Source organism: Pan troglodytes, chromosome Y (genome assembly GCF_028858775.2).
Source record: "Pan troglodytes isolate AG18354 chromosome Y, NHGRI_mPanTro3-v2.0_pri, whole genome shotgun sequence".
Lineage (NCBI taxonomy): Eukaryota > Metazoa > Chordata > Mammalia > Primates > Hominidae > Pan > Pan troglodytes.
This window is the reverse complement of record NC_072422.2, coordinates 35,804,425-35,831,896: the sequence shown is the minus strand read 5'-3', so window position 1 is coordinate 35,831,896 and position 27,472 is coordinate 35,804,425. Positions and strand designations below refer to the sequence as shown.

General features: G+C 57.6%; 1 protein-coding gene across 4 annotated transcripts in view; it reads right to left on the bottom strand.

Annotated features, from left to right (window-relative positions):
• Positions 1 to 27,472, bottom strand: part of LOC112207609 (serine/threonine-protein phosphatase 2A regulatory subunit B'' subunit beta) — an 80,800-nt gene that overhangs the window by 51,538 nt on the left and 1,790 nt on the right. For 2 of the 4 annotated variants that reach the window (XM_063805035.1, XM_054677308.2), the window contains exon 2: positions 443 to 628. In XM_063805035.1, the coding sequence (XP_063661105.1) occupies positions 443 to 628 (186 nt within the window). Of the gene's footprint in view, positions 1 to 442; positions 629 to 1,292; positions 1,373 to 15,619; positions 15,958 to 27,472 lie in introns of those variants that run through there. The other 2 variants (XM_063805036.1, XM_054677307.2) reach the window with 2 other exon arrangements.

Below are 27,472 nucleotides of genomic sequence, written 5' to 3'. Positions count from 1 at the left end.
CGGCCTCCGAGAGCCACGAGAGCTGGCGCCACTGGCCCCAGAGGGGAGAGAAGGGGAGGGTGGCACAGGGCGGGTCTGCGCTCTTCACAGCCTCAGGATGAGAATGCAGACGGAATTCCCACTCGGGTTTCAGATGCTTAAGAATTCACACAGCAGCAACCAGACAGCAAACCTCAGACCACAACTATAACCTCAGAGAAAACCTGGGCCGCTCCCGCACACGTGTGACACGCACCCTCCTCGGCCACGCCGCCTCACTCACACTCGTGTGACACCCACCTGCCTCGGCCGCTCTGCCTCACGCTCGTGTGACACGCACTCACCTCGGCCACTCGGCCTCATTCACACTCGTGTGACATGCACCCGCTTCGGCCGCTCGGCCTCACCCTCACATGCCCGCGGTACCACCTCGGCTGCTCCACGTCCCACGCTTGACACGCACCTTGGCCACCAGGCCCATGTCGTCCATGGTGGCCCTCTCGTGGGGGAACCGGGCGAAGGTGCTCTCGATCTTGCTGATGACGGCATCCACGTTGACGGAGTCCTGCGGGCGTCCTCTGGGGAAGTAGAAGGTCGGAATGCTTTGGCTCGTAGCCGGGGGCAGAGGCTCTTCTTTCCGCGTCTGAACCTGAAGAGTCGACAGACAGCGCTCAGTTAGAACCTGGGAGCATCGAACGCCTTCTTCACCCGGACAATACACGGGGCCTCTCTAGGGCCGACGGTGCTGAGGCCACCTGATCCCAGCTGGGAGAGGACACACTGCAATCCCTGCGGGGGACCACACACGTACTCCACTGCAGGGGCCACCTCCACCCAGGAGGCCACACCATGCTGCCACGGACCCCACTCTGGGTGGCTGCTCTGCGCCACTGAGCCCCCACCACACCGAGCAGGGGCCTGGGGACAAAGGCAGCTACGTGCCCGAGGCGCCTGAGAGCCCAGCGAGGATCCACTCCCGATTCCCATGCGCCACACCACTGACCCCACCGCACCTGGCACGGACCTGGGGAAAAGGGCAGCCGCGCACCCCAGACGCCTGAGAGCTCAGACGTGGAGAGGCACAGGTGCCGTCCACAGGCAACCCTGTCCCTGGAGCCCGGAAGACTCACATTCTGAGAGGCAGAGGCAGGGCAGGCAACCACACAGCCAGAAGAAGGGGTCGACCACCAGGTACTGCTGCGGACACGCCTCAGCCCCTCACCCGGTGCACAGCCCACGCCCACGGGCTCTTGGCCCAACTCAGCACCAGCACTCCCCTAACCCAGTATATCCGCAGGCCCCAGAACACTCACTCAAGAGTCTCCTGCTTGCATCTCTACACAACCTGCGAGGTGGACATTCGATCTCATTCTGTGACGTTAAAACACCGCCTGAAACAGTTAACGGGATCAGCAACCGTACTGCGCCCTCCTCCATCAACTACCCAGGGGACGGGGCTGCGTCCTCCTCCTCCATCAACTACCCAGGGAACGGGCTGCGTCCTCCTCCATCAACTACCCAGGGGACGGGCTGCATCCTCCCCCATCAACTACCCAGGGAACGGGCTGTGTCCTCCTCCATCAACTACCCAGGGAACAGGCTGCGTCCTCCTCCATCAACTACCCAGGGAACAGGGCTGCGTCCTCCTCCTCCATCAACTACCCAGGGGACAGGGCTGCGTCCTCCTCCTCCATCAACTACCCAGGGGACAGGGCTGCGTCCTCCTCCATCAACTACCCAGTGAACGGGCTGTGTCCTCCTCCATCAACTACCCAGGGAACGGGCTGTGTCCTCCTCCATCAACTACCCAGGGGACAGGGCTGCGTCCTGCTCCTCCATCAACTACCCAGGGGACGGGCTGCATCCTCCTCCTCCATCAACTACCCAGGGGACAGGGCTGCGTCGTCCTCCATCAACTACCCAGGGGACGGGCTGTGTCCTCCTCCATCAACTACCCAGGGGACGGGCTGCGTCCTCCTCCATCAACTACCCAGGGGACAGGGCTGCGTCCTCCTCCATCAACTACCCAGGGGACGGGGCTGCGTCCTCCTCCATCAACTACCCAGGGAACCCGCTGCGTCCTCCTCCATCAACTACCCAGGGGACGGGGCTGCGTCCTCCTCCATCAACTACCCAGGGGATGGGCTGTGTCCTCCTCCATCAACTACCCAGGGGACGGGGCTGCGTCCTCCTCCATCAACTACCCAGGGGACAGGGCTGCGTCCTCCTCCTCCATCAACTACCCAGGGGACGGGGCTGCGTCCTCCTCCTCCATCAACTACCCAGGGAACGGGGCTGCATCCTTCTGCTCCATCAACTACCCAGGGGACGGGGCTGCATCCTCCTCCATCAACTACCCAGGGGACGGGGCTGTGTCCTTCTCCATCAACTACCCAGGGAACGGGGCTGTGTCCTCCTCCATCAACTACCCAGGGGACGGGCTGTGTCCTCCTCCTCCATCAACTACCCAGGGGACGGGGCTGCGTCCTCCTCCATCAACTACCCAGGGGACGGGGCTGCGTCCTCCTCCATCAACTACCCAGGGAACGGGGCTGCGTCCTCCTCCATCAACTACCCAGGGGACGGGGCTGCGTCCTCCTCCATCAACTACCCAGGGGACGGGGCTGCGTCCTCCTCCATCAACTACCCAGGGAACGGGGCTGCGTCCTCCTCCATCAACTACCCAGGGAACGGGGCTGTGTCCTCCTCCATCAACTACCCAGGGGACAGGGCTGCATCCTCCTCCTCCATCAACTACCCAGGGGACGGGCTGCGTCCTCCTCCATCAACTACCCAGGGGACAGGGCTGCGTCCTCCTCCATCAACTACCCAGGGGACGGGCTGTGTCCTCCTCCTCCATCAACTACCCAGGGGACGGGGCTGTGTCCTCCTCCATCAACTACCCAGGGGACGGGGCTGCGTCCTCCTCCATCAACTACCCAGGGAACGGGTCTGCGTCCTCCTCCATCAACTACCCAGGGGACAGGACTGTGTCCTCCTCCTCCATCAACTACCCAGGGAACAGGGCTGCATCCTCCTCCATCAACTACCCAGGGAACAGGGCTGCATCCTCCTCCATCAACTACCCAGGGGACGGGGCTGTGTCCTCCTCCTCCATCAACTACCCAGGGGACGGGCTGCGTCCTCCTCCATCAACTACCCAGGGGACGGGCTGTGTCCTCCTCCATCAACTACCCAGGGAACAGGGCTGCGTCCTCCTCCTCCATCAACTACCCAGGGGACGGGGCTGCGTCCTCCTCCTCCATCAACTACCCAGGGGACAGGGCTGCGTCCTCCTCCTCCATCAACTACCCAGGGGACAGGGCTGCGTCCTCCTCCTCCATCAACTACCCAGCGAACGGGCTGTGTCCTCCTCCTCCATCAACTACCCAGGGGACAGGGCTGTGTCCTCCTCCATCAACTACCCAGGGGACAGTGCTGTGTCCTCCTCCATCAACTACCCAGGGAACAGGGCTGCGTCCTCCTCCTCCATCAACTACCCAGGGGACAGGGCTGCGTCCTCCTCCTCCATCAACTACCCAGGGGACAGGGCTGCGTCCTCCTCCTCCATCAACTACCCAGCGAACGGGCTGTGTCCTCCTCCATCAACTACCCAGGGGACAGTGCTGTGTCCTCCTCCATCAACTACCCAGGGGACAGTGCTGTGTCCTCCTCCATCAACTACCCAGGGGACAGGGCTGCGTCCTCCTCCTCCATCAACTACCCAGCGAACGGGCTGTGTCCTCCTCCATCAACTACCCAGGGGACAGTGCTGTGTCCTCCTCCATCAACTACCCAGGGGACAGGGCTGCGTCCTCCTCCTCCATCAACTACCCAGGGGACAGGGCTGCGTCCTCCTCCTCCATCAACTACCCAGGGGACAGGGCTGCGTCCTCCTCCATCAACTACCCAGGGGACGGGGCTGCATCCTCCTCCATCAACTACCCAGGGGACGGGGCTGCGTCCTTCTCCATCAACTACCCAGGGGACGGGGCTGCGTCCTCCTCCTCCATCAACTACCCAGGGGACGGGGCTGCGTCCTCCTCCTCCATCAACTACCCAGGGGACAGGGCTGCGTCCTCCTCCATCAACTACCCAGGGGACAGGGCTGCGTCCTCCTCCATCAACTACCCAGGGGACAGTGCTGCGTCCTCCTCCATCAACTACCCAGGGAACAGGGCTGCGTCCTCCTCCATCAACTACCCAGGGGACGGGGCTGTGTCCTCCTCCATCAACTACCCAGGGGATGGGGCTGCATCCTCCTCCTCCATCAACTACCCAGGGGACGGGGCTGCGTCCTCCTCCATCAACTACCCAGGGGACGGGGCTGTGTCCTCCTCCATCAACTACCCAGGGGACAGGCTGTGTCCTCCTCCATCAACTACCCAGGGGACGGGCTGTGTCCTCCTCCATCAACTACCCAGGGGACAGTGCTGTGTCCTCCTCCATCAACTACCCAGGGGACAGGGCTGCGTCCTCCTCCATCAACTACCCAGGGGACAGGGCTGCGTCCTCCTCCATCAACTACCCAGGGGACGGGCTGCGTCCTCCTCCTCCATCAACTACCCAGGGGACGGGGCTGCGTCCTCCTCCTCCATCAACTACCCAGGGGACGGGGCTGCGTCCTCCTCCATCAACTACCCAGGGGACGGGCTACGTCCTCCTCCTCCATCAACTACCCAGGGGACGGGCTGCGTCCTCCTCCATCAACTACCCAGGGGACGGGCTGTGTCCTCCTCCTCCATCAACTACCCAGGGGACGGGCTGCATCCTCCTCCTCCATCAACTACCCAGGGGACGGGCTGCATCCTCCTCCTCCATCAACTACCCAGGGGACAGGGCTGTGTCCTCCTCCATCAACTACCCAGGGGACAGGGCTGCGTCCTCCTCCATCAACTACCCAGGGGACGGGCTGCGTCCTCCTCCATCAACTACCCAGGGGACGGGCTGTGTCCTCCTTGACCAACTACCTAGGGAATGGGGCTGCGTCCTCCTCCTCCATCAACTACTCAGAGGACGGGACTGTGTCCTCCTCAACCAACTGCCATGGAGGAGGGGTCCAAAGACGAAGTCCCCATACCAATGGACCACAGCTCAGGGCCTTTGCACCCACAATCCTGACTGCCTGGATCAATCCAGGACTGGGTCCAAGCTCCAGTGTCCTCACAGAGAAAACAGCCCACCCAGCCACTCCCACAGGATCCTCACCCCAGGTCACAAGGGTCCCACCGACAGCGCCCCAACTGTCCCCACCCTGCCACTCCCACAGGACCCTCACCGCAGGTCACAGGGGTCCCACAGTCAGCGCCCCAACTGTCCCCACCCTGCTGTCCCTACAGGACCCTCACCCACGGTGAGACTCAGTTGTTTTTCTCTGATCCCCATCTAGGAGGAACAGAGGCTGCCTCCATAACCTGGGGCAGAGCAGGCTTCCCACAGTAGCTGCCGACTGAGTGCTCCTTCAGCACAGCTTTACCTGAAGGGCACACCCCTTCCCTGTGATTCAGGACGTGACCTCTGTGTCCTGGGGCAGGAGGTCCCTGCATCTCCCCGAGCCCACTATCCCACAGTGCATCTCCCCGAGCCCGCGATCCCGCAGTGCATCTCCCCGAGCCCGCCATCCCGCAGTGCATCTCCCCGAGCCCGCGATCCCGCAGTGCATCTCCCCGAGCCCCCCATCCCGCAGTGCATCTCCCCGAGCCCGCGATCCCGCAGTGCATCTCCCCGAGCCCCCCATCCCGCAGTGCATCTCCCCGAGCCCGCGATCCCACAGTGCATCTCCCCGAGCCCCCCATCCCACAGTGCATCTCCCCGAGCCCCCCATCCCGTAGTGCATCTCCCCGAGCCCCCCATCCCGCAGTGCATCTCCCCGAGCCCCCCATCCCGCAGTGCATCTCCCCGAGCCCCCCATCCCGCAGTGCATCTCCCCGAGCCCCCCATCCCGCAGTGCATCTCCCCGAGCCCGCGATCCCGCAGTGCATCTCCCCGAGCCCGCGATCCCGCAGTGCATCTCCCCGAGCCCGCGATCCCGCAGTGCATCTCCCCGAGCCCCCCATCCCGCAGTGCATCTCCCCGAGCCCCCCATCCCGCAGTGCATCTCCCCGAGCCCCCCATCCCGCAGTGCATCTCCCCGAGCCCCCCATCCCGCAGTGCATCTCCCCGAGCCCCCCATCCCGCAGTGCATCTCCCCGAGCCCGCCATCCCGCAGTGCATCTCCCCGAGCCCGCCATCCCGCAGTGCATCTCCCCGAGCCCCCCATCCCACAGTGCATCTCCCCGAGCCCCCCATCCCGCAGTGCATCTCCCCGAGCCCGCGATCCCACAGTGCATCTCCCCGAGCCCCCCATCCCACAGTGCATCTCCCCGAGCCCCCCATCCCACAGTGCATCTCCCCGAGCCCCCCATCCCGCAGTGCATCTCCCCGAGCCCCCCATCCCGCAGTGCATCTCCCCGAGCCCGCCATCCCACAGTGCATCTCCCCGAGCCCACGATCCCGCAGTGCATCTCCCCGAGCCCGCCATCCCGCAGTGCATCTCCCCGAGCCCGCCATCCCGCAGTGCATCTCCCCGAGCCCGCGATCCCGCAGTGCATCTCCCCGAGCCCGCGATCCCGCAGTGCATCTCCCCGAGCCCGCCATCCCGCAGTGCATCTCCCCGAGCCCGCCATCCCGCAGTGCATCTCCCCGAGCCCGCGATCCCGCAGTGCATCTCCCCGAGCCCCCCATCCCGCAGTGCATCTCCCCGAGCCCCCCATCCCGCAGTGCATCTCCCCGAGCCCCCCATCCCGCAGTGCATCTCCCCGAGCCCGCGATCCCGCAGTGCATCTCCCCGAGCCCACTATCCCGCAGTGCATCTCCCCCTGCCCGCCATCCCACAGTGCATCTCCCCGAGCCCCCCATCCCACAGTGCATCTCCCTGAGCCCACAACACATTCCCACAGCGGCGCCTTCCCATCTCTCGCTGCGGGGGTCCCACTGCGGAGCCTGCGGCTCTTCCCCCTTCATCACGCTGGGTTCACACAGCTCTGCTATTTGGGGTACGGAACTGACCCCGCGAATATTCTGCAGTGAGCTCTCGGGTTCCTGTGTTTGGCAATATAGCAATGACCTGGGTACACAAACCAACCTTCCTGCTGAAAACTGCCAAGAACCCTGGACAGAATAGTTGACAAACGTCTTCTAGACGGCGCCCACAGGCTGGCAGGAAAGGAGGACACCTCAGGCCACAGCTGCCTGGAAGGAAGAACCCGGGAAAGCCCGTGGAGCCTGAACAGGCTCTGCCTTCAGAAGCGTGGGCCGAGCGGGCTCACCCGAAATCTCTCACAGCCTCGCAGAACTCTGAGGAAGAGGAGGCAAAACGCAGGGTCCTCCGGGGAAGCTCCCAGAACGCGTCACCTTCAGTGGGAAGAATGAGCTCCAAGTAAATCCCCAGCGTGCCTCCGGCCCCAGGAATGAAAGGAAAGTTGCAGCCTTCACCTGGAGCTGCTGGTACGAGCTGGGCAGGGGGGAGTTCTCCCTCGAGAACTGACGGCTACAGCCGACTCTCCTGCAGGTTTGCAAACCAAACTCACATCACCAGGATGATGCGAAAACCCTCGAACCGGCCGGGCGCAGTGGCTCATGCCTGCAATCCTGGCGCTTTGAAAGGAGGCTGAGGGGGACAGACTGTCTGAGCTGAGGAGTTCAAGACCAGCCTGGGCAACATGGCAAAACTTCATCTCTACTAAAAAACAAACAAAAAAACAGAAAACAAAAAACAAAAAGAGTATCAAAAAAATTAGCCGGGTGTGGTGGCACATGCCTGTAATCCCTGCTACTTGAGAGGCTGAGGCAGGAGAATCGCTTAAACCCGGGAGGCAGAGGTTACAGTGAGCTGAGATCGCACTACTGCACTCCAGCCTGGGCGACAGAGTGAGACTCTGTCTCAAAGCAAAACAAACAATTAACCAGGTGTGGTGGCGCATGCCTGTAATCCCTGCTACTTGAGAGGCTGAGGCAGGAGAATCGCTTAAACCCGGGAGGCGGAGGGTGCGGTGAGCTGAGGTCGCACCACTGTCCTCCAGCCTGGGTGACAGAGTGAGACTCTGTCTCAAAAAAAAAAAAAAGTGAGATGAATACTTGGACATTTTTAGCCCCAAATTTACAGAGAGTGTGCACCCCATTAACAGACATTCTATGGGGCAAAAGCTGAGGAAACGCAGCAGGGAGAAGCCAAGAGCTCACAAAGGTAAGGTTGGAATTGAAAGAAGGGATGAAGGGCAGGTCAGCGGTAATGAGTGGGAAAACCTCGGCAGCTGACCACATAAATCAGTGATAACAATGTATGTTCAATTTAAAAAACATAAATCAGTGAAAACAACGTATGCTCAATTAAAAAAAAAAGTCAATACAACAGCCTGTCAGTGACATGGTGACTGGATGAGTGTGAGACGGTTTGTGAGTTGGAGGAAAAGATACCGATTAATATTGGGCTTTGAAAAATTTAGTCGACGTTGCTTTTTTTTTTTTCTTTAACGAGAGGGGGTCTCGCTATGTTGCCCCGGCTGGTCTTGAACTCCTGGCCTCCAGCGATTCTCCTGCCTCAGCCTCCCAAGGTGCTGGGATCAGAGGTGTGAGGCCCCGTGCCCGGCCAGCCGTTGACATCTGTAGGATAAATAGTGAGCTAGTAGAAAGCGTGTACTCCAAACGAGAGAAAAGGCGACTGAGCTGAAAAAGAGCAGGAGACAGAGGTGCAGGATGAGAGGGTCACGGTCCATCACACGGATGAGCAGGCAACATCGACCTCAATGCACCGATTGCTCTAGTTCCAAGACCAAGGTCTGACTGCAGAAAGAAAACAGCATTCACGTATACGGGAGACACAGAGGACAGAAAGACACAGGAGATATATGTGACTTAAGGACCCAGAGGCTACACATTTTTTTTTGAGATGGAAAAAGAGCAGGCAGACAGTAGAGAAAGCTGGTGTCGCTGTATTAACATCCATGAAGTGACACAAGGTGATGGACAGACCTGGAGACAAACAGGCCACCAAGGAACGCTGAAGATGTCAGTCAGGGGAAGACAGGATGACGCTAACTTTATCCATGCCTGACAACGCAGCCTCAGCACTGATCAAGTAAACACGACTGGACACAAACTCAGCCCGCCAGGAAAGGTGGAGCCCACCCACCCTGGGCACAGACACGGAGAAGGCCGGGACCACCCACCCCGGGCACAGACACGGGGAAGGCCGGGACCACCCACCCCGGGCACCGACGCGGGGAAGGCCGGGACCACCCACCCCGGGCACCGACGCGGGGAAGGCCGGGACCACCCACCCCGGGCACCGACGCGGGGAAGGCCGGGAACACCCACCCCGGGCACCGACGCGGAGAAGGCCGGGACCACCCACCCAGGGCACTGACACGGGGAAGGCCGGGACCACCCAACCTGGGCACTGACACGGGGAAGGCCGGGACCACCCAACCTGGGCACCGACACGGAGAAGGCTGGGACCACCCACCCAGGGCACTGACACGGGGAAGGCCGGGACCCCCCACCCCGGGCACCGACACGGGGAAGGCCGGGACCACCCACCCCGGGCACCGACACGGAGAAGGCTGGGACCACCCACCCAGGGCACTGACATGGGGAAGGCCGGGACCACCCAACCTGGGCACCGACACGGGGAAGGCCGGGACCACCCAACCTGGGCACCGACACGGAGAAGGCTGGGACCACCCACCCAGGGCACTGACATGGGGAAGGCCGGGACCACAATACCCCGGGCACAGACACGGAGAAGGCCGGGACCACCCAACCAGGGCACAGACACGGGGAAGGCCGGGACCACCCAACCAGGGCACAGACACGGGGAAGGCCGGGACCACCCACCCCGGGCACCGACACGGGGAAGGCCGGGACCACCCACCCCGGGCACCGACACGGGGAAGGCCGGGACCACCCATCCCGGGCACAGACACGGAGAAGGCCGGGACCACCCACCCCGGGCACTCACACGGGGAAGGCCGGGACCACCCACCCTGGGCACCGACACGGGGAAGGCCGGGACCACCCACCCCGGGCACCGACACGGGGAAGGCCGGGACCACCCACCCCGGGCACAGACACGGAGAAGGCCGGGACCACCCACCCCGGGCACTCACACGGGGAAGGCCGGGACCACCCACCCCGGGCACTGACACGGGGAAGGCCGGGACCACCCACCCCGGGCACTCACACGGGGAAGGCCGGGACCACCCACCCCGGGCACTGACACGGGGAAGGCCGGGACCACCCACCCCGGGCACTGACACGGGGAAGGCCGGGACCACCCAACCTGGGCACTGACACGGGGAAGGCCGGGACCACCCACACTGGGCACTGACACGGGGAAGGCCGGGACCACCCAACCTGGGCACTGACACGGGGAAGGCCGGGACCACCTACCCTGGGCACTGACACGGGGAAGGCCGGGACCACCCAACCTGGGCACTGACACGGGGAAGGCCGGGACCACCCACCCTGGGCACTGACACGGGGAAGGCCGGGACCACCCACCCTGGGCACTGACACGGGGACGGCCGGGACCACCCACCTTGGGCACCGACGGGGGGAAGGCCGGGACCACCCACCATGGGCACCGACGGGGGGAAGCTGGGCCCACCCACCCCGGGCACTAATAGACGAGAGACGGAACAAACAACACAACCACCCCATGCGGGCACGGGAGATTTACAAGTTTAATCTCATGGACAGAAATAGACTCGGCCCCAGCACAGCTGCAGAGCACACATTCTTTTCAACACACACAGCTCACTTGGGAACTGGCCACCTCTCGGGCCGAGCAGCAGGTCTCAGGGGGTTCTCAAGGAATCACAGGGACTGCTGCCCTGCCCCGAACATAGCCGGTGAGGCCAGGCATCTACGGTAAACACGGAAGGAGCAAAAACAGCTGTGTGTGTGTGGAAGAATTCTAAAGCCAGCCGCCTGTTCATTAAAAAGTTCAGACAAACCAGAGGGGCCTGTGGGGGCCAGGCCATCCACTTTAAATCCTCCTCGGTACGTGTACTTTAAAAAAGCGCCCGTCACCCAAAGCACACTGATAAAGGCGACACCCTGCCTCCCAACAAGCTATTTCTGTTGAGGGCACCGAGAAGGCAGCTCCCTGACTCATCACAATTCCAGAAGTCACAGATACATGTGTCGCCCTTCCAGAGTACACCCACAGTTTTGCAAAACACGTCCATATACGACCAAAAACAAAGGCTGAGCCTGACACTGAGGCTGCCTGTTTTTGCGTAGAAGTGCATGCGCTTGATGGGTGCAGGTGAGTGTACCCTGAGAACACGGGCCACGTGCACCGTGACACATCCTCTCGCGACACCGGCCTCGGGCAGACCCCCGCGTGTGCAGAGGCTGCGCACAGCAGGCAGGGCGCGGTGACCAGCAGAAATGACCCTCGCCCCAACGGCAGCAGGACCGGACACCACGATCAAAGCCACAGAGGAGGTGCCGGAGCAGCAGGGGGCCGGCGGAAGGCACGCTCAGTACAGGCTGCAACGCACAGCCATGCCCCCAGGAGCCCCCGCTCTGCAGCGGCCCCCACTCTGCAGCGGGAGGCGGAAGCACGGGAGGCTGTGGTATGGAATCAGGGACGGGGGGTTTGGCTGGGACCCACACTCATGGATTCCAGCTGAGCCCCTCGCCCACCCAGATGATGGCCACCCCCTGGAAGGCAGGGCCTGCTGCAAGCTCTGAGCTTTCTTGTCGGCCCAGCACTCGACTCCCAGGGACCCTCTGAGAGGGCTGGTAGAGGGCTGCCAGCTACACCTGCAAACCACACGCTGGACGGCTAAACACAGGAGTCAAAAAGGTCGGTGTTTACACAGAGGAGCCGAACACGGAGATGAGAGGCCCCGCGTGTGGGTTTAAAAATCCCCTCTCTAGCAAAGAGGGAGAACTGGTGTGGAGGGGTCGACACAGAAACGCAGCAGGTCCAGGTGTCTGAGTTGGCCAGAGCTCACGTGGGCTAACATTCACTCAGACACGACTGCAGCCGAGCAACCCGGCCTCAACGGATGCTGACAGACGTCGGCTGGGCCTGCACCCACGGCTGCAGCGAGGCGTGAGTCTCCACAGAGCTCAGAAGGCTGGGCTGGGGAACGTGGGGATCATTCTGTCCACCAGCCAACGGGTGACGGTGGATGCCGCGCAACACAGCGAGGGGAGGATCTGGCACCCTCCCTGCGTCCACAAGCCCCTTGCGGATGCTCCTGAGCTTGGTCTTCTGTGTGGACGTTCCCACCCGGGCTTCTGTTTCCCCTTAACCCCCCTTGCTGCAGCTCCCTGCCAGGTGGGGAACCCAAGCCCTGCCTTCTCCCTGCCACTGCCCAGGGAGTGGCATCCTGGGCAGCGTCCTGGCCAAACCAAAGGCTGCAAGGGTTTTGGTGAGCACTGGCCGTGGGAGGGGAACGGCACATGCCCTGGCGGTGAGAGCAGGAGGTGCGTCAGGGACGCCCAGAGCCCAGGCTGTCACCACACTGAAGTCAGTTCCAAGTACAGTGGGGCTGACGCGTAGGGGACGGCACTTTCAGCCGTGCGTGGTGCTGTGCAGGGTCTGTGCGTCCACCCGAAGGACCCCGTGGGGACGCTGGACAGTGTCTGTGTGACCAGGACAGGTGAAGAGGGGCGTCTGTGTGCTGAGTCAGTGTGTGGGGAGCGGGAGGGTCACTCCCCAGGCGGGGAGGGCCAGGCTAGGCAGCACAGCTGTCCTGGGCTGGGAACAAGGTCTGAGCTGTCCTGCTGTTGCCGAGAATCCCTGGGCAGGAGGCGCAGGCAGTGGCTCCAGCAAGAAGAGCTCAGCCAAGCAGCTGCACGGCCCCACTCCAGGTATATGCTGGGTCCTACAGTGAGAGCATGAGCCGTGTAACACGCCATCATCACACGGGAGCCTCCCCGGACCCACGGCGAGAGTACGTGTAACACGCCATCGTCACACGGGAGCCTACCCGGACCCACGGCGAGAGTACGTGTAACACGCTATCGTCACACGGGAGCCTCCCCGGACCCACGGCGAGAGTACGTGTAACACGCCATCGTCACACGGGAGCCTACCCGGACCCACGGCGTGAGTACGTGTAACACGCTATCGTCACACGGGAGCCTCCCCGGACCCACGGCGTGAGTACGTGTAACACGCTATCGTCACACGGGAGCCTCCCCGGACCCACGGCGAGAGTACGTGTAACACGCTATCGTCACACGGGAGCCTCCCCGGACCCACGGCGTGAGTACGTGTAACACGCTATCGTCACACGGGAGCCTCCCCGGACCCACGGCGAGAGTACGTGTAACACGCTATCGTCACACGGGAGCCTCCCCGGACCCACGGCGTGAACGCATGCTGTTCCGTTCCCAAGGCCGGCGGTCGCTGAACCCCCCCACCCCCCGAGTTTGGTTTGTCAGGGATGCCGGTGACAGGGAAGTGGGCAGTGGCAGGGAGGAGGAGGAGCTTGGGTTCACCACCTGGGCAGGCAGCACCCACCAGGGGGTTAGTGGGAACAGAAGCCCAGGCGGGACGTCGCACAGTCAGAAGATCAAGCTCAGGAGCACCCGCCAGGGGCTCATGGGTGCGGCCAACGTTGGCCGTGGAAGGCCGTGCCCGTCAGAGGACCCCTGAAAACAGTACCGTGCTGCCCGGCCGGGAGCCTCCGAAGGCGGAGGTGCAGCACCCCAACACGTCCAGTGGTTCCAACACGGGTGCTCCCTGACAACCCTGAGGGTGTGTCCAAGTGGGGTGGACCCAACAGACAGAGCCCACACTCACGCGCGGAGTGAAAGCAGCCAGGAAACGTCCCCTTCTCCCCCAGCACCACCCCCACAAATACCCCAAAATACGCCTGTAATTCCTCCACCACCCCTCAGACAACACGCATTTCACACGTCTGTCCTAACTCCCTAAAAACGTGGAAACCTATTTTCTGTAAAATGAAGCAAACTTCTGTAAACGGAATTCATGATTTCCCAGAAACTGACTTTTTAAAAATAAACAGTCCTCACAGGTGCATCATCACCACAGCCCCCCACAGAAGAGCCAGGGCCCCACTGCAGGGCTGAAGGGCTTCCTCATCCAGCCACGTGCGAGCTAATCACCTCATTGACTCTGCGACCAGCGAGCTGGCACCGCCCAGCACCTCCCAGCACCTCCCACCATCTAGAGCAAATCCCGCACGAGGCTGATCTCACTCTTCGCAGGTTAAGAGGATTTTAAAGAAACCAGCCTCGCCCTCACCCACTTACAGGCAAAATGTCAAAACCTGGAAGACAGAGGTCAAAAACTCCGAAGGAGTGCAAAACTTGATGTGAGATCTTACGGAAAAAATTTCAATTAAAATATCAACAGAAAGAAGTGGGTCTTCCTCCCCCTTCAAGCAGGATGCCTTGGTTCAGCTTGATGTTAGGCCACTCTTTCCAGACTCCTGGAACTGAGTTTGAAAAGCGCGTCTGATGTACCACGTGGGTGTGAGGCGCCCGCCACGCACACCCTGTCTGGATGAGATTCGGATCAGATTCGGCCGCAGCCAAACCCTAAATTCTCAAATTATACCGGGATTGTCACCGGAAGACTCTTACACGTTTAAATCACATGGTACTCGTAAAACTAACTCATACAATATACACGGGGTACAGACACAAATTTTACTTCCCTGAGCACTTTTGAGAACTGAGATTAAATTTCAAAGCCAGCTGGGGCGGAGGCTCATGCCCCTATTCCCAGCACTTTGGAAGGCCCAGGTGGGCGATCACCTGAGGTCAGGAGTTCAAGACCAGCCTGGCCAACATGGTGAAACCCCGTCCCTACTAAAAATGCAAAAATTAGCCGGGCGTCGTGGTGCACGCCTGTAATCCCAGCTACTCGGGAGGCTGAGGCAGGAAAATCACTTGAACCCAGGAGGTGGACGTTGCAGTGAGCCGAGATAGCGCCGCTGCACTCCAGCCTGGGCAACAGAGAGGCTTCGTCTCAAATAAATATAAATATAAATATAAATAAATAAATTTCAAAGCCACTGAGTTACTGAATAAAACCACGCTGCATAAATAGTCCGGTATGTGAGTGATATCTCAACCGACTCTTAAGTTAGCCAGTGGGAAGGAATGCTGGGTATTGCAATAACGCCGGGAAAGTTTCACCCACCCGACGCCTTTACGAAGGGTGAAGGAGTTTCCCGATGTTTATTACCAGCAATGCAAGGTATATTTAAATTAAAAATCTGTCTGCAGCGAACACTCCCAGGCGCTGACGGCTCTCAGCCCCCTTGGTTGATCACAGCAAGGCGCGCACTCACAGCCAAAACTCCCGGGAAAGGAGCGAGTGCTCTTTTCAAAGCCCGGTTTTCCTAACAAGCTTGGCACCGCTTCCCACAGAGCAGCACCCGGTTTTCGGCGGCGTGCGGCCCGAGCGGGTCCCCTGCGCCCACAACTGGCCCTGAAAATCTGGCGTTTGGGCCCCGCCACGCAACAACGGGTGCACGGCCAGCAGCGGCGAGCGGGGGCCTACGCGGGGCCGGGAGGGCAGGGCTCGCGGGGCCGGGAGGGCAGGGCTCGCCGGGCCGGGAGGCCTCGCCCGGTGTCGGGCAGCCGCGGGGCGCGCGGGGCTGACCTGCTGGAAGGCCTTCAGCCGCTTCTTGAACCGAGAGGGCAGCACGAAGTCGCAGCCGCGGGCCAGCGAGGCCAGCTCCTGGCGCAAGTCGGGGTCCTGGCGCAGCGAGCGCTCGCGGAGTCGCATGCCGTCGGCGCGCAGGGCTCTCCGCGGGCCGGGCCGGGCGCCGCGCTCTCGGGGCAGGGCCGGGCCGGGTCTGGCGGGGCGCTGCAGGCGTGGCCCGGGCTCAGCGCGCTCCATGCGTCGTCCGCCAGGCGCTCTGGGGCCGGGGCCCGCGCCGCGCGCATTCCTCAGGCTGAGGAGGGCGCATGGCGCCGGGGGTGGGGGCGGCCGCCTCTCCCGACCGGCGACTGTGCAGACCCGGCTGCTCCCGGCGCTGCTCTCCTCTCCTCCTTCTCCGCTCCCCGCACTGCCCTCCGCTCCCTCCGGTCCTCTTCTCTCCTCTCCCCGTTCGGCTGGGCCGTCCGGCCGGGCAAGGGGGCGCTTTCTGCACCGCGGCAGCCGTCACGTGGCTCGCCCTGGAGCGCGCATCAACAGGTCCCCGAGAGGAGAGCCTGGGCGGAGCGCGCATCAACAGGTCCCCGAGAGGAGAGCCTGGGGACGGCCTCGGGGACCCAGGCGAAGGCGCTCCCCGCGAGAAGTGAGGTCCCCCCCCCCCCCACGACAACACCAGAGCTGGCTGCAGGCTCGGTGCCGGCTCCGGCTCGCCCCTCCAGAGCACAGGGCACGCCAGGTGCAGCTGCGCCTCCACAAACACGCACGGCAGCCCAGCCATCCCGGCAGCCCGGCATCAAAGCGCGCCGGCATCTCCGCCCCTCCCCAGACTTCAGGAGTTTCTAGAATACAGCTAAGCTGCAGTGGGCATCCAGGATCTCGTCTTCTCTGCCACTGCTCACTGTGATAACTGCGCTTGTTTGCAATCGTATTTAGAACAAGAAAAGAGGGGCGGTGGAAAAGGGGGACGGGCAACTTTAAATGAGGGTGAGCTGACATTCCGGGGGCCTGCACCTTGATCTCACCGGGAAGGAGACAGGATACCTTCGGGCTGAGGGTCAGAAACTGGCCACATCCCTGCCAGGCTGAACGCTGTCAGCAGAAAGCCTCCCGGGTCCCCGATCAGGAAGGTCCTGCGTGACCGCCTGCATCTGTTACAGTCAATGAACCTCCTTGGACGGGTCACTATCACCCCGAGTCAACAGCGTGCACTGGGCTCTCCCGCTGCCGCACGCTCTGTTGAGTCTGGAAAAACGCAGGATGACACGGATCTACCACTGTGGGGTCACGCAGAGGAGTTTCCCTGCCCTGAAAAACGTCTGTGTGGCACTAACGCACCCAACCCCCGCAAGCCCCGATCTGTTTCCTGTCTCCATCGTTTTCCTTTTTCCGAGTGTCCTAGACTTGGAGCCAGCAGTCTGCAGCCATCTCAGCCTGGCCCTTTCTTCTCCTGCAACCTTCCACACCACCTCTGACGCCCACCACGGCCCCCCACCCGCAAGGCCCCTTCCAACTCTTCTTAGGGGTACGCCCCTCTACACTTCCTTCTCTTCCACCTCCTTCCCTTCTCCAGCCATCCCCGGATCCCTCCATCCTTCTCACTTCCTTACTGTCCTTGAGGATTCAGAAGTCGGCCTCTGACCCCCTGTAAGTCTCCAAACGGAAGCTTTAAGACAGCACCAGAGGGAATGTGCTCAAACCACCAGGAGACGATTTAAACAAGTGCACCCAATAACCCACGATGCGGGGCGCAAACTCACACGGCAGAGGTGTCATCCAGTCACCCACATGCGGGGCGCAAACTCACAGGGCAGAGGTGCCGCCCAGTGACCCACATGCGGGGCGCAAACTCACAGGGCAGAGGTGCCGCCCCGTCACCCACGATGCGGGGCGCAAACTCACAAGACAGAGGTGCCGCCCAGTCACCCACGATGCGGGGCGCAAACTCACAGGGCAGAGGTGCCGCCCCTTCAGTTCAGATCAGCACTACACACGGTCGGCCTCCCAAACGCAGCTAGGGGAACCAGATTGGGAGCCAACCTCCTGTGATCTCCCTCCGAAAGTCAAATATCAAACCCAAAATGCGGGGGAAGCGAGCCAACGGAGGCACGATCCTCACACTCAGGCAACACGCTCTGTCCTGCCACGCCGGGTGACACACGCCCTGTCCTGCCACGCCGGGTGACACACACCCTGTCCTGCCACGGCGGGTGACACACACCCCTGCGGACTTTACTGCCAGATTTCCTCTTTCCGTACAAGACTTTTGGAACACAGCCAGGCACAGTGGCTCATGCCTGTAATCCCAGCACTTTGGGAGGTCAAGGCAGGCAGATCATGAGGTCAGGAGTTTGAGACCAGCCAGGCCAACATGGTGAAACCCTGTCTCTATTAAAAATACAAAATTAGCTGGGCATGGTGGCGGGTGCCTGTCATCCCAGCTACTTGGGAGGCTGAGGGAGAAGAATCGCTTGAACTCGGAAGGCAGAGGTTGCAGTGAGCCGAGATCGCGCCACTGCACTGCAGCCTGGGGGACAAGAGCGAGACTTCGTCTCAAAAAGGAAAAAAAAAAAAAAAAAAGACTTTTGGAAAACAGCCTCAAAATCCTGACGTGCACACACACACACAGAGATTTAAAGACTCTGACCTGCAGCCCTCAAACCACCTCTGGATGCAGCCCCACTGCCTCCCTGGAGCCCCTACATCCTGTCCCGATGCAGAACCCGCACCACCTGCCCCCAGTGCAGCCACAGGGCTGTCTACACCGCATGGGGGAGGGACAGGGCTGTCCACACTCGACGGAGCCCCCACGGGGCTATCCACTACCGTGTACAGGGACGGGGCCGTCCACACTTGACAGGACCACCACGGGGCTGTTTATACACTACTGTGTACAGGGACGGGCCGTCCACAGTGGGGCCACCATGGGGCTGTCTATACTCTGCTGTGTACAGGGACGGGCCATCCACAGTGGGGCCGCCATGGGGCTGTCTATACACTACTGTGTACAGGGACGGGCCGTCCACACCCAGTGGGGCCGCCATGGGGCTGTCTATACTCTACTGTGTACAGGGACGGGCCGTCCACAGTGGGGCCACCATGGGGCTGTCTATACACTACTGTGTACAGGGATGGGCCGTCCACACCCAGTGGGGCCGCCATGGGGCTGTCTATACTCTACTGTGTACAGGGACGGGGCCATCACAGCACTGTTTTTGCACCACAGGCCAGCACGGAATCTGCGAGGCCTGTTTTCAGCCTGTTCCCCCCAAATTCCTACTCTGAAGAGACAACATTGCCATCTGGGCCGATGAAGCCCCTCACGGCACCTAAATCTCCACCGTCCTTCTCCCGTCGGGACACAATCGTACCATCAATCTCTAAAGGTTCCTAAAATGCCCAGAAGACCTTTATGCAAATTTTCATAAAAATCTCTTCACTTTTCATTCTCACTAAACATACATTTGTTCAGACGGCTTGTTTTAGGATAAAAATGTGTCTTCCATGAGCAAACATAATGGCTTTTCTGAAATCCTAGATTTGAAAGGCTTACGAAGGCAACCTGCCCTTTGTGAGAAAATGTTTTTCTGAACATCCAAAGCTAAAAGCATAGCTAGTAACAGGCAAGCCCATGAGACAGGAAGATGGCCCAGAATCCTGTCCTCGCCCTGCAGGCGCCGTCTGCAGAGCACGGCCTCCTCCCTGTTTCAAAGGCCCCGAGAGGACAGGCTCCAGCAGATTCAAAACCCGTCCACCTCAGCTCAGGAGACGGCATGGTTCTCTCTGTCAACAGAAGGGGAGGGAGGGATGAAGCTCTTTACACAGTTTCCATGGTTGCAGATTCTCGGAGGTTCCAAGAAGGGTTCTGGACACGTTCCTTCCTCCTCACAACGAGACTCTCATCGGTGCCCACTACGAAAACGTGAATAGGTCGTTGTTACAAACGCAGTGAGAACTGAACACAGACAGGCACGCACCTGTGCAAAAGCTACAGTCCCTGGGCAAGCTCAGGGCTCCCGCACGAAACCTTCAGAAACCCTGAGCTCCTGCCCTGCGGGTTCTGGGTGCTTTTGTCTTACAACATGTTTGTTAAGAACTTCTAATGAAACGTTAAGATAAGCACACCTGTATGTACACGCACCTGTGTGTATGCATCTATGTATGTGTGTATGCGCCTATGTGTGTATGTGTGTGTGTGCACCTGTGTATGTGTATGGACCTGTGTGTGTATGCACCTATGTGTGTATGTGTGTGTATGTACCTGTGTATGTGTGTGTATGCACCTGTGTATGTGTATGGACCTGTGTGTGTATGCACCTATGTGTGTATGTGTGTGTATGCACCTGTGTGTGTGTATGGACCTGGGTGTGTGTATGTACCTATGTGTGTGTACGCACCTATGTGTGTATGTGTGTGTATGCACCTGTGTGTGTGTATGGACCTGTGTGTGTATGCACCTATGTATGCACCTATGTGTGTGTATGCACCTATGTGTGTGTATGTACCTGTGTATGCACCTGTGTGTATGCACCTATGTATGTGTGTATGCACCTGTGTGTTTGTGCATATGCACCTGTGTATGCACCTGTGTGTTTGTGTGTATGCACCTGTGTGTGTGATGCACACGCATGCCTGTGTTTATCTCTAAATACCCTGTTCTAATGTTCTAGAATGCTGGCACCCGGTCTGATAAAAATCACAGGTTAGGTGGACACCAAAACTGAGTAGCTTCCAGAAATTAGAGAAGAACTAAATAAACAGATAGAAACTTAATCAAGGAGGTGCAAGAGGTGTACCCGGGGAAGTACACAACATTGCTGAACAAAACCTAAATGAATGGAAAGTCCTTTGTTTGTGGATTGGAAAATACTGTTAAGGAATCAATTATCCTAAATTGATCCACAGATTCAAAGCAATCCCAATCAAAATTCCAACAGGCTTTTCTTGCTGGAAAGCAATTTTTAAAGAACAGGCTTGGACTCACAGTATCTGCTTTCAAAATTTGCTAGAAAGTTACACTAATCTGGAAAGTGCCATGAAGGTGAGGGGATGCACATACAGCAATGGGATGGAAATAATAATAAAACAGACGTACGTACTCAACTGACTTTCAACAACACAATTCCACGGGGGGAGAAAAGACTGTTCAATATACGGTGCTGGGGTCATCCAGATACCTCACCTCATACCACGCAGAAAAACTGACCTGAACTGGATCACAGGCCGAAACGCAAACCTAAAACCACACTGCTTTCTCAAGATAAATAGGAGAAAATCTTTGACACCTTGAGGTATGCAAACATTTTGTAATAAGACACAAAAAATAAGAGTCATAAAAGAAAAAAGTTGAAAAACTAAACACTTTTGCACTTTGAGACACTGAAGAAAACAAAAAGCAAGCCGGACTCGAGAGAAATATGCACACACCACACTGTCTTACCAAGGACTTGCGAACAGTTGTATGGAAACAGCTCTCGCAACTCAGTGATAACATAACCCAATTTAAAAAGCAAACACACAACCTGAACAGACGCTTGACAGTGGGAACCACATGAATGGCCAATAAGCACCTGAAAATTCCTCGGCGTCACCAGGCCGCAGGGAAATGCAATCAAAATCGTGCAGTACTGGCCGGGTGTGGTTGCCCTCGTCTGTCATCCCAGCACTCTGGGAGGCTGGGGCGGGTGGATCACCTGAGGTCAGGAGTTCAAGACCAGCCTGTCCAACATAGTGAAACCCCATCTCTACTAAAAATACAAAATTAGCTAGGCATGGTGGCAGGCGCCTGTCATCCCAGCTACTCGGGAAGCTGAGGGGGCTGGATCACCTGAGGTCAGGAGTTCAAGACCAGCCTGACCAGCATAGTGAAACCCCATCTCTACTAAAAATACAAAATTAGCCGGGCGTGGTGGTCGGTGCCTGTCATCCCAGCTACTCGGGAAGCTGAGGGTGGGGGGGGGGGGGGTGGATCACCTGAGGTCAGGAGTTCGAGACCAGCCTGACCAACATAGTGAAACCCCATCTCTACTAAAAATACAAAATTAGCCGGGCGTGGTGGTGGGTGCCTGTCATCCCAGCTACTCGGGAAGCTGGGGGGGGGGGTGGATCACCTGAGGTCAGGAGTTCGAGACCAGCCTGACCAACATAGTGAAACCCCATCTCTACTAAAAATACAAAATTAGCTAGGCATGGTGGCAGGCGCCTGTCATCCCAGCTACTCGGGAAGCTGAGGGGGCTGGATCACCTGAGGTCAGGAGTTCAAGACCAGCCTGACCAGCATAGTGAAACCCCATCTCTACTAAAAATACAAAATTAGCCGGGCGTGGTGGCGGGTGCCTGTAATCCCAGCTACTCGGGAGGCTGAGGCAGGAGACTCACTTGAACTGCAGGAGGTGGAGGTTGTAGTGAGCCGAAATCGCGTCATTGCACTGCAGCCTGGGCCACAAGAGCGAAACTCCATCTCAAAAAAAAAAAAAAAAAAGCAGCTCATCCACATGAGGTTCTTACTTCCCCTTGTAAGAACTTACTTTAAAGATGCATTTAGGGTCCCCCCTAGCAGAAGCACCCTGGCTTGCAGCATCAGCCCACTGATACTGGCGTTTTTCTTTTTTTTTTTTTTAGAGACAGGGTCTCACTTTGTTGCCCCGGCGGGAGTGCACTGGCACAAACATAGCTCACTGCAGCCTGGAACTCCTGGGATCCTCCTGCCTCAGCCTCACAAGCAGCTGGGACTTCAGGCATGAACCATCATGCCTGGCTGATTTTACTATTTTACAGAGATGGGGGAGTCTCGCTATGTTGCCCAGGCTGGGCTCAAACTCCTGGCCTCAAGGGATCCTCCCTCCTCGGCCTCCCAAAGTGCTGGGATTGAGCCACTGCACCCGGCCAATGCTCACATTTTCTAATTTGTACCAGTTTCTCTTCCCCAAAGACGGGAAGGAGCCACTGCAAGCACCCCTTTCAAACACAGAATGCAATCTCTCTGCTCAGTAACAATGAAGGCGTAGGTAACGTAAAACAGCCACGGCAGCGCTGGTTACGTCTGCTTGGGATGCACCACGTGATGTTTTCACAATGGGCATGCCGTTCCTTTCACCCTTGGCTGGGGAGTTCAATGGACCTAGCGTGAACCCTCCTGACAGCTCATACTCCATTCTGTACATGTGTGGGTGAGAAAAAGTTGCTTTATTTATGAAAATCTCTTCCTCTGACCCCAGCATCGCCCCTCCCCAGCCAGAGTTTGTAGCATGGAACTGCATCCTTCACTGTTAACGTGGCCTCGCGTATTCTGTATATGGGATGGACAGGAACAAGCTTTTTTTTTTTTTTTTTTTTTGAGACAGAGTCTTGCTCTGTCACCCAGGCTGGAGTGCAGTGGCGCGATCTCAGCTCACTGCAAGCTCCGCCACCCAGGTTCATGCCATTCTCCTGCCTCAGCCTCCGGAGTAGCTGGGACTACAGGCACGCGCCACCACGCCCGGCTAATTTTCTGTATCTTTAGTAGAGACAGGGTTTCACTGTGTTAGCCAAGATGGTCTCTATCTCCTGACCTTGTGATCCGCCCGCCTCGGCCTCCCAAAGTGCTGGGATCACAGGCATGAGCCACCGTGCCCAGCCCAAGCTCATCTTTTTTGTCCCAATGAACAGACACATCCTTCTAAGTTATTCACTTCTTGAGATTCAGCTGAAGTAAGCCATAGGTTCCAAACACGTAGACATGTTTGAGGCAAACTTTTAGTCCCAAACAAGGTCACTGCTTTTTGAAAATTCTTGCCATCTCCTAAGTGCAGAATCCTGCACCCTGCACACCCTGGCCGCCACGCCCACGGTCCACACGCGTCCTTCCTTCTGCTTCTCCGGTCAGACCACTCCAGTCCCTCAACGTGACCTGAACATTTTTTTTTTTTTTTTTTTTTTGAGACAGAGTGTCTCACTCTTGTCACCCAGGCTGGAGTGCAGTGGCACAATTTCAGCTCACTGCAATCTCTGCCTCCCAGGTTCAAGTGATTCTCCTGCCTCAGCCTCCAGAGTAGCTGGGATTACAGGTGCCCACCACCACACCCAGCTAATTTTTGTATTTTTAGTAGAGACGGGGTTTCACCATGTTGGCCAGGTTGATCTCAAACTCCTGACCTCAGGTGATCCGTCCACCTCAGCCTCCCAAAGTGCTAGGATTACAGGTGTGAGTGACTGAGCCTGGTCTCATTTTCACACTGCCCGTCATCCCTCCCAGAATGGCCTCCCTTGGTCCCGCCCCCTATACCCAATAAACTCAGTGCATTTCTCAAGTTCCACTACTCACTTCCCTCCTCAAAACTTTCTCCAGGAGAGAAATGATGTCCCCCTGCTTTGAACACCTTTGGAACTTAATTTCCACTTGTTAGAGGCTTCTTGCCTGATTTACAGAACAGATCATCTTCTCACATGCACCCAAATGGCCTCGTTTGCACAGACCTGACCTTCCGTCAATATTCCCAGCCCTAGGAGAATTCATGCAAAGTCATAATACTCCCAGCCCTAGGAGAACTCATGCAAAGTCACAATAGTCCCAGCCCTAGGAGAATTCTTGCAAAGTCACACAATTCAAGCATTTACCTTAGCGTCTGGCTGTCATTCAACATGTTTAAGGACAAAATGGCAGCTCATTAGCGATCCCACTGAGAAAGCAAGTCATGGAGGGGAACCATCATTACTAGCACACGCTTCTTGAGTCCTGGCCCTCTTCTCACATACAACCTCCTCAGTAAATGAGGGATTTGGGCAAGAGTTCTTAAGGTGCTTCAGGTTTTGCAGCTCACTGGGAAAGTGCACTGGGCCGGAGCTCAAGAGATGCATCCTGGGGCCCTGAGTCCCCTCCTGGATCGGGATCTGGAGGGCCTGAGCCAGACGGTCTCCAAGCTGCCTCCAGCTCTAGTTCACATTTTCATCGACACGTACTTTTGGAAAACGTTCTAGATCCATCAGAAGACGTCGGACATCACCTCAGATTGCCACCCACCTCTCACTCAGCAAGTAGAGAGGCTGGTCCATTTTGGCTGGAAAACTGTGGTGCTACATAAATATCACTTTGTGACATGCTTATTAGTGCTGCTGATGGAAGGCCAGTGTTCAGCTGAAAATTTTCACATGGTATAAACAAGTTCCGACGGAACATTCTGAATATTTCAGGCTTCCGTAGTATTCTTGGGACACCAGACGCATGAGCCATACGTGTTTCTATAACATCTGGAGCAATGTTTTATCGCTTTAAACTGCATAGTATAAAACGACAGAAAGGATTTTTAAAAATACACGGCTGTCGGCAGGCACGGTGGCTCACACCTGTAATCCCATAACTTTGGGAGGCCGAGACAGGCGGATCACGAGGTCAGGAGATTGAGACAATCCTGGCTAACACGGTGAAACCCTGTCTCCACTAAAAATACAAAAAAATTAGCCGGGCACGGTGGCGGGCGCCTGTAGTCCCAGCTACTCGGGAGGCTGAGGCAGGAGAATGGCGTGAACCCGGGAGGTGGAGGTTGCAGTGAGCCGAGATCGCACCACTGCACTCCAGCCTGGGTGACAGAGCGAGATTCTGTCTCAAAAAAAAAAAAAAAAAAGACAAAAAACACTGTTGTCCACTTGTAATTACTGGAGATTTACTACCAGATAAAGCAAGAATAAAACCCTTAGGCTCATTAACTAAACTGAGCAGAAGAGATTGCCGAGAAGTGGGTAACAGAAACCAACCTAGAGAACTCGAAACAAACTCTTAACAGTGAGACCAACTCGGGACTATAACTGTGTAAATTAAAAGTAAAACCTGAAGGCCCACAACCAACTAAACAGACCCCCCATTCTTGGCCCAGAGAAACCTTTTTTTTTTTTTTTTTTGAGACAGAGTCTCACTCTATCGCCCCAGCTGGAGTGCAGTGGCGAGATCTTGGCTCACTGCAACCTCTGCCTCCCCGGTTCAAGCAGTTCTCGTGCCTCAGCCTCCCGAGTAGCTGGGCTTACAAGCGCCCGCCACCACGCCCGGCTAGTTTTTGTATTTTTAGTAGAAATGGGGTTTCACCATGTTGGCCAGGCTGGTCTTGAACTCATAACCTCAAGTGATCCGCCCACTTCAGCCTCCCAAAGTGCTGGGATTACAGGCGTCAGCTACTGGGCCCGGCCCCAAGAGAAACCTTAAAAACTAAGTTCAGGCTGGCGTGGTGGCTCACACCTGTAATCTTATTTTTTTGGGAGGCCAAGGCAGGCGGATCACCTGAGGTCGGGAGTTCGAGACCAGCCTGGCAACATGGAGAAACCCCGTCTCTACTAAAAAATACAAAATTACCGAGGCGTGGTGGTGGGTGCCTGTAATCTCAGCTACTCAGGAGGCTGAGGCAGGAGAATCACTCGAACCTGGGAGGTGGAGGTTGCAGTGACCTGAGATGGCACCATTGCACTCCAGCCTGGGCAAGAAGAGCGAAAGTCGGTCTCAAAAAAAACAAAAAACAAAACAAAACAAAAAAACAACTAAGTTCCCAGCCATGACTAGATGGGAGTTTGGACACACCTCATTATACCCCTCCTGCTTTGGCAGTTTAAACACAACCAACCAGCAAAAAGGTTAAAATCAACATCGTAAGACTGACAGAACAGACTCTGTGGCAAACAAGACCAAGGGCCACCTGAGGTGAGGGTTAAGTCACACACCGCCTACACTTAAAGAATAAACTACAGTTCCAACTGCCAAAGCATTTCTTTTTCTCCAGCAGCTAAATGTCCTTTTAGGTTATTCACTAGAGACCTCTGCAGAAACTCGTTTTTGAGTTTCAAGAAGTAAATAAAGGATGTTTTTCTTTTTCTCTATTGCTTATCTTGGCCTCAAGCTCGCGCACACAAGAAGACACTCTCTCTCTCTCTCTCTATATATATATATATATACTTTTTTTTTTTTTTTTTTTTGAGACAGGGCCTTCCTCTGTTGCTCAGGCTGGTGAGCAGTGGTGCAATCTCAGCTCACAGTAATCTCCGACTCCCAGCTTCAAGCATTTCTCCTGCTTCAGCCTCCTGAGTAGCTGAGACTGCAGGTGCGCCACCACGCCTGGCTAACTTGTGTATTTTTAGCAGAGACGGGGTTTCGCCATGTCGCCCAGGCTGGTCTCGAACTCCTGAACTCAAGTGATCTGCCTGCCTCCAACTCCCAAATGCTGGAATCACAGGCGTGAGCCACCATGCCTGACCAATATAAACAATATTAAAACACCTGCAGCTTCCTGTCAGCTCCTGATGAACAGACCCCTCTGTTCCACCAGCCGTAACTACAGCTTTGACTGGGAAAAGACTGATTCCAGGCCAGGTGTGGTGGCTCACGCCTGTCATCCCAGCACTTTGAGAGGCTGAGGCGGGTGGATCACCTGAGGTCAGGAGTTTGAGACCAGTCTAGCCAACATGGTGAAAGCCTGCCTCTACTAAAAATACAAAAATTAGCCGGGCGTGGTGGCGGGCGCCTGTAGTCCCAGCTACTCGGGAGGCTGAGGCAGGAGAATCGCTTGAACCCGGGAGGCGGAGGTTGCAGTGAGCTGAGATTGCACCATTGCATCCCAGCCTGGGTGACAGAGTGAGAATATGTCTCAAAAAAAAAAAAAAAAAAGACTGATTGCAATCACTTTATCCTGATAACTACTCACCACGGACTGGTTCTGGCCAGTTGACAGAGGCTGCAAAGTTGCTTCACCTTTTGACCTAGGGGGCCTAACCATAATGCATTTACATGTTAAGTCTCCGCTCCAAGGTGAACTTGGGAGTAGGTAACATGCATGTTTGTTCAATACCCATGCGTCAGGACACCCTTGGTGAATATCCATAGCTTTTCCTATAACTTCTTGAATA